This window comes from Apium graveolens, chromosome 1 (genome assembly GCF_009905375.1).
Source record: "Apium graveolens cultivar Ventura chromosome 1, ASM990537v1, whole genome shotgun sequence".
In the NCBI taxonomy this organism is placed as follows: Eukaryota; Viridiplantae; Streptophyta; class Magnoliopsida; order Apiales; family Apiaceae; genus Apium; species Apium graveolens.
The window spans coordinates 184,127,940-184,135,303 of NC_133647.1; the positions used below are offsets into that span (position 1 = coordinate 184,127,940).

Here is a 7,364-nt window from a genome sequence, read left to right on the forward strand (position 1 = left end):
TTAGTATTATACTAATACGCATCCTACTTATGCATGTTAAGTTCATATACTCTTACACCAAATGCGTATTTTTTGTTTTATATTTCATAATACACTATTCAAAATGCGTAACATTAATTACCCTCATTCCTACACGTGTATAATGAGTTACCCGGTTGTGAGATGCTAATTAACCGGCTAGAATTGGCCAACTCAGCGAAACCGGATATTTTTGTTAATTTTTTCAGAAAATATTCTGTTTTTTATTTTTTATTTTTTTTTATCCTAGGTAACCCGCAACCGCTATCATTAGGGTGCGCCCCGGGTATTTGTCCTTCACCTAGTGGAAAAAATGACATAAATAACCTATTTTGGAAGATTTTTACATAAATAACTGTTATTTAATCGTTTTATTGTATCGTCCTGACAAAAAAAATCCTTTATTATATTGGTAACAAAATAAGTGAAGATACTTATCCACAAACCAAAACACCACTACCAATTTTGAAAATATAATTTACAAAAACTATTTATGACATTTGCACAAACACCTTGTCAATTAAATCTCGATAAATTAATAATCTTTATTAATTAATAATTTTATGCGGTCTCGAACCGGAACTTTTAATATAAATTAATAATTCGCTAAATTTATAATATAATTTTTTTATTAAAATATATAGGTTTCGTATAATATACAAATTAATAATTTCATCTTATATCAAAATTATATAATTATCTAAGATTTATTTCAAAATAAGACTTCAATGTAATTGATAACTTCTGAAAGTAATCTGTCCATATATTTTATTTTGTATTTTTCTTCGTATATTATGGAGTTCTAGTGTATTTGTCCATATATATCTACATATTGCAATAGAACTATGCATTGTCATTATTTTTAAATAATCCATTTATTGAGACCGGCGTAAACTTAATATTGTCATCTTCTATTTCATCTCCTTTCTCATTTTTCGTAACACAAGATATTTGTTCATTCTCCAACAATTCTGTCATAACTTCATTTTCGCCAAGGTAATCAATAACATTTTCGGCATTCATTACATCACGATAATAAATAATTTTTTCAACATATATATTTGTACATATCTATAAAAAAAATGACTCATATCGTTAAACTAATATTTTGATTAAATAATAATTTTCTCTGATTACAATGGTATTCATTTATCGAGTTTTTATGTAATTTCTGTTTTTTTCTTGTCATAAAATAATAATGACATGGAAAATTTGGAAGATGATTTTAAAGGGAGAATTGGGGGATTTAAGTTCCGTTTGGGAGTGCTGTTGAAAACTGATGTGCTGTGAGAAAAAATGTCGGTGGAAAAAGTGTTGTCAGGAAAATTCGATGACTGTTTGGTATTTGTTTTTTTAAATTTATGCATATTTTGAGATATAATATATCAAAATAATATTTTTGAGAAGATTTGATGGTAAAACTGATAGTTACTTTCTACAAAAACTGAAAACAGTTTTTTCCAAAAGTATGGGGACTTATTTTTACTAATAGCAGTTTTTAGACAAAAATGTTTTTGCAGACGGTAACTTTTAAAATTTACCAAATATTGACAATTTTTCAGCAAAAAAACTGTTATACCTATCTAGAACAGCAATATCAAACAGGGCGTTAAAAGTATAAAAAAAAACAAAAGTTAACGGGGTAAGTCATGCCAAAAAACAAAAGTTAACGGGGGAAGTCATGCCAAGAAGAGAAGAGCAGGAATATGGAAAAAAACCTGGTTTGATAATACATATTCCCTTCGTCCTACTGGATAGTTTACGTACATTATTTGCACTATTTACACGTATTTCGAGATTTCAATAAAGTATAGTTTCATAATATTTTTTCTTAATTTTTTTTTTAAAATAAAAGTTTAAACATAAAACTTTTTTTCAGATTTTTTGAAAAAAAATATATATAATAGAAATATACTTTAAACGAGTATTGAAAAGCGTGTTAAACAATCCTACTGACAGAGGGAGTACGTGATACACCCAGACAGCCAAAGCCACAATGCAGTAAAAAATCATTATTTTTTCTTGTTTTTATGGATAGTATTCTGTATAAAATTCCCTGGATTTAATATTTTCAAAAATAATAGTAGAAAATTTATGACAAACATTGTCAGGCGATATCTATATCAATAAAAGATGATAATTAATAACTTTTTAATTAATAAGCGAAATTCCTTTTAACGGTATACAAGTATCAATTTTATTTTCACCAATTTTTGATACTACTAACTTTTAATTTCACTCATTTATTCGTATATATCTTATAATTCTATTTTTGTATGTTTTTAAATTCTATTGAAATTTTTTGTTACGCCTTTATTCTTTTTGGTTACATCTTTATTACTATATGTATATCTTATATTTCTACTTGTTTTGTCTTGTATTAAGTTCGGTTTTATTTTTGTTATCTTATACTTGTGTATGTCTTATGATTCTATTAAGTTTAGTTTTATTTTTGTTTTCTTATACTTCTACATATTTTATGATTTTATTAAATTTGGTTTTATTTTTATTTCACCGTTTGGCTTTAACCTTTGTGTTCGTAATTTCCTTATGTATTACTAATTCAATATATTATATGTGTTTTTGGTTTCATCAACTTTTGATTTCACCCCTTTTTGAATTTCATTATAATTATAAATGTATAATTTTTATTTTTCTTTTACTTCTATGTGACTTATAATATTATATGTATATTTTTATCCATTTTTTAATTGCATTTCTTATATTGATTTCAACTTACTAATCATATTTCTCATATAAATTAATATTATAATTTAATGAGATAATAATTTTTTTGAAATCATATAATAATTATAATTTTTTATTATAATCATAACACAAAAACGTACTCAGTTTAAGTTGAGTTTTCTGAGTAAAAAATAAATATTTTAACATGACACTTATATCATTATGATTTTAAAAATTTATTTAAATAAATTAAGTCTCCCGTGCTATTAACTACTCCCTCCGTCCCATAATAAGTTTCCTATATTGACTTTTGGCACTATTCATCGTAAGCGATTGACTATTAATTTACGTCTAATCTATAATATCAAATATAGTCATGAGTGATTATGAGTGATTTTGTTGAATTCGTATTTATAAGTAGTTTAATATAATAAAGTTTTTATATTTAATATTTATACGAAATTAAAAATATTAACAATTGTGCATTGACAAATGTGTACAACACAAATAGGAAACTACTAAACAATAAGATCGAGAAAGTAAGAGTGAAGCAAAATTAAACAATGATGGTGGAGTTGACTGCCAAGTCTTCTTCTTAGAAAAACAAATACAAAAACCATGCAATAACCAAAAAGAAAAAAAAAACAGGTCAAGCTTGATAAACAACTAATATATACATACTGCAACGACGACTTAGGAGTTCTGATACATTTCTTAAAGTAGTTTCCTAGAAGCTCAGTACCTACTTTAATTGCATAATTGTTTCCTTGAGATTCCTCCATCAATGTTGGAGACAGAGACAACAGTTTCAAATAATAATATTCTACCAAACTTACACCTTACTCCACTGGTCTGTTACATTTCCTGGAAAACATGATGCAATTTTGAAGGGATTAATTGGTTCTCCACTCTGTTTAGTCATTCTATTATGATATGATAGTATAAGTTCACTCTTATATATATAATATAATACACTCTCCATGACCATATCTTCCATCAACCACAATTACAATTTTCTCTTTTTCAAATGGAGTTAAAATCACTAACAAAGCTAGCCTTGTTCTTCAATATTGTTTTTTTCGACATCAATGTTGTCAAGTTTCTTTCCAAACTTGAGCTATTTTTCAACATTTTTTTGTCGTTTATTTCTGCAGCATGGAATGTTGTGACATTTAATAGTAATTGCACCTCATCACAAATTTGTATTTACAATGAGAATAGTGCTAAGAAAGCTAGTGTTGGCAGAGAAGATATAAGAATGGTGATGAACAGACTAGGAATTTCATGTGATGTAGATATCGACAAGTTTAGTAATGTTGAAGATGTGTTAGCACTGATGGATGATGATAATGGTGGTGATGAGAATGATTGTGTGATAGGTTTGGAAGATGTAAGAGATGCTTTTGATGTGTTTGACATCAATAAAGATGGTTTTATTGATGAAATGGAACTGCAAAGAGTGCTTAATGCTTTGAACATCCCACAAGAAGACTCAACATTTGTTCAATGTAGAAGGATGATCAACAAGTTTGATGAGAATGGGGATGGATTCATTGACTTTGAAGAGTTTTTCTCATTAATTAGCAACTGCTTTTGATTACTAATTTCAGTTTAGGAAAGTTAATTAAGTATTATTATTGCAATAAGCATGCATGCAGTTATTAAGTGTAATGGTGATCTGTAAATATAACTCTGGTAAACTTTTGTTCAATGTGGTTTCTTTTAATTTAGAGGAAGGTATTTAAAAGGCCAAAGCCCACAGGCAACAGGCTTCTACAGTAACCTGATAATTCTGCAATGTTATATGGTCAAACCTGTTATTGTGCCAGAGTGAACTGAATAGCTGATTCTGTAGATCGATCAGTGTTCAAACTACAAATGACTTTCTATGATTTTAATCGTCATAAATGTTTATACACACACTTACACATTCAAGCTAACAATTTAAAATACAAGGGTGCTTGGTTCGAAGTATTCAAATAAAATGACACATACTTTCGCAGGATTAATATCTTTATTTTTCAAAATATTCTAGAACAAAAATCTTAACATATTTATTTTTTAAGCGTACTCAAAATAGTTTTTGTACTCTTTTATGAATTTTTTGGCTATTTTTTTAGAAAAAATTAAAGGTACAAAATTCCTTTTAAACAGACTAGTATAGTGTGTAAGAGCACAATTATTTGAAAACTAGTTACTCCTACCAAATAAAAAAAAAGAGCAGAACATGAACTGAAGCAATCATTTAGTTGCTTTTGTAAACTGAGATTAACCTGAAATGCTGCATTTTCAATGTTTCAACTTCACACTTTTAATTGGTAGATGGAAAGCAAGGAAAGACAACTGCTTCTCTTTTCCTAAAAATAGCAAGGTAACTCAGTTCCATAATACTGTTAAGATACAATATGCATTGAGAATCTCTGCCAACTCTTTCATAACATTTCTTGAAAAATGGTTTTATAAGTGCAACACTTACCATAAGACTCCAATTTGGTGCATTGTATGCTTGTACCATGCATGTGCTGAATAGAGTGTAGCAAATGTACCATATTGGCCAAATTTGTGCACCAAAGAATCCTTTTCTCAGCTTATCTCAGTTTTAGTGGACTGATCATCATTATTCAAGTGGCACCAACTCCAAGAAAGTCTATAAATGGAGGTGCATTGATAATCTCAAACTGGTTTGCTTTTCTGTATTTGTCCTCCTCCACCATCACTACTGATGTATAAGACTGTTGATGACTGATGGATAAATCATGAAATGCTGGTGTTGATGTTGCTTCCATTGCTTCCAAATCTGATTTATGATACTTTGAGTGTGATTGTTGCACTGCATTTGAATTCAACATGAAAATAGAAGGATGGCATTGTTGCTGTGAAGGATGAAAATAAGTGCCCTTCTGACCTGCATTAGTCATAAATATTTCAACTTATAAGTTACTTATAAAATATTTCGAACAGGACCATAATCACATTGAGGAAAAAAAAAAGTTACAAACCAGGTGAATAAAAAGCAGTGTAGGGAGGAGGGATGCTAGTGTTTGATATACTTGCAATGTGGGGAGATCCATATGTGCTGCTAGAAACAGATAGATTTATTCCAAGTTCTCTGATATTATTGACAACATTAGTATTATTATGGCATGGTTGTGAAGTTAATGGCTCTAATTTTGTGGAAAAAGCAGTTTGACCCATTTTCCTCCTCCTATAAGCGCTGGATTGTTCTCTATACTTCCTGGCCATGACAACATGCCAATGATTCTTCACGGCATTATCTGTTCTTCCAGGAAATAATCTGGCTATTAAAGCCCACTTGTTACCATATAGTCTATGAGCAGCCATCAATCTTTCTTCTTCTTCTTCATTAAACGCCCTTCTGTTAATTCTTGGATCCAATTGGTTGAACCATCTCAGCCTGCAGCTCTTACCTGATGCAGTTCAACCAAACCGAGATTCTAGAATTAAAAACCACACACATGAATGTATATAGACATGTATGGATGCCTTTTCGTTTAATGGTATCTCCCTTGCTCCATTTACGAAAAGTCAAGAGTTCAAACTTTGTCAATTATAAGAATGTGTGTGAGTGTATGATTGTAAAAAAGAAATGAATGTAAATATGCATGTATAGTAGTACCTGATCTTCCTTCCAACTGCTCAGCAATAAGATTCCAGTTCTGAGGACCATAAAGAGCAACAAGATCCTTAAGCTTACTATCTTCTGCAGGCCTCCAATGGCCTCTAGAACACAGCTTTGACTGTCCACATGAATCATTAAGATCAATGTTGGTTCCATCACTGCTAGAGGAGTCATGCAACAATTTCCCCTGATCACTACCAACATGAAGATCAGTTATGTGAACATGAGAGTCCTCAAACTTATTTCTAGAAGTAAAAATCTTTTTACCCAAAAGATTAGAAAAATGGGAACCACTCCTTCCATTTTCAAACTCAAAACTGCTCTTGGGATTATTAATGGACAGAGCATCCATATCTGAGAAAATCATTTTCATGGAGGATGATGAACAAAGAGGAGGATTAGAGGATGAAGAAGAATGACAGAAGTTGTGAGTGGCACTTGTGTTGTCTGCATTTGTTGCATATATAGGAGAAACATATTTATTAGCCATATGTGATGTATATTTAATAAGTATATTTTACCAACCCATCATCTAGATGATCATAATTATGACAACCAAATAGAAGCTAAATAAGTTGTAACAAACAAATTTTGGTAGAAATTATAGAGAGAAGACCAAGAATATCACTGGTGCATGTTTTTATCAAGAAAATGAAGGTTTGAAGCTAGTATATATATTTAGAACTCCTGACTGAAAACATGAGTGATCAAGAAAAGGCCAATAAAGAGCAGTAGTAATTTTACTTCTGGTTAAGAACAAAAGATCACACGTGGGGAAGTGAGTGAAATGTTAAAAAAAAAAATTGTAAGTGAAAGTAGGGAAAGTAAGCTGTCTGTCTCAAAGATGACAAGAAAGACTCTCAAATGTGATGTCTGCTAGCTTGGCATTATCATCTCTAAAAAGAAAGACCCATCTTTTCAACCCAAGTGTGTATGACCCTCTTCACATAATAGTAATCCTATCTGTCAGTAAATAAGATAGAAGTGTACAAGTATACACATAACCTAGCTATCCCTT

At 30.0% G+C, this 7,364-nt stretch overlaps 2 protein-coding genes across 3 annotated transcripts; one reads left to right on the forward strand and one right to left on the reverse strand.

Annotated features, from left to right (window-relative positions):
- The first annotated feature begins 3,733 nt into the window (after positions 1 to 3,733).
- Positions 3,734 to 4,303, forward strand: LOC141713118 (putative calcium-binding protein CML17). The gene has a single exon (XM_074516378.1). The coding sequence runs from the start codon at positions 3,734 to 3,736 to the stop codon at positions 4,301 to 4,303; it is 570 nt and encodes a 189-aa protein (XP_074372479.1).
- Positions 4,304 to 4,934: 631 nt separating this feature from the next.
- LOC141722729 (uncharacterized) lies at positions 4,935 to 6,970 on the reverse strand. 2 transcript variants are annotated; one of them, XR_012575748.1, is made up of 4 exons: positions 6,344 to 6,970; positions 5,706 to 6,134; positions 5,183 to 5,611; positions 4,935 to 5,063 (listed from the first exon to the last, which is right to left on the reverse strand). XR_012575748.1 is itself a non-coding variant. In XM_074525052.1 (3 exons), exons 1-3 carry the CDS (start codon positions 6,834 to 6,836, stop codon positions 5,328 to 5,330), a joined length of 1,206 nt encoding a protein of 401 aa, XP_074381153.1. In that variant the 5' UTR covers positions 6,837 to 6,970; the 3' UTR covers positions 4,935 to 5,327. The 2 variants fall into 2 exon arrangements, 1 of the variants encoding a protein (XP_074381153.1); XM_074525052.1 differs by having other exon boundaries at positions 4,935 to 5,611.
- Between the last annotated feature and the right edge of the window lie 394 nt (positions 6,971 to 7,364).

Excerpts from the sequence above, each read along its gene's own strand:
- LOC141713118 (XM_074516378.1), top strand. The coding sequence starts at position 3,734 with ATGGAGTTAAAATCACTAACAAAGCTAGCCTTGTTCTTCAATATTGTT.
- LOC141722729 (XM_074525052.1), bottom strand. The coding sequence starts at position 6,836 with ATGGCTAATAAATATGTTTCTCCTATATATGCAACAAATGCAGACAAC. Across the intron at positions 6,135-6,343 it reads GCAGTTGGAAGGAAGATCAG|GTAAGAGCTGCAGGCTGAGA; the intron begins GTACTACTATAC and ends GAACTGCATCAG. Across the intron at positions 5,612-5,705 it reads CACTGCTTTTTATTCACCTG|GTCAGAAGGGCACTTATTTT; the intron begins GTTTGTAACTTT and ends TGACTAATGCAG.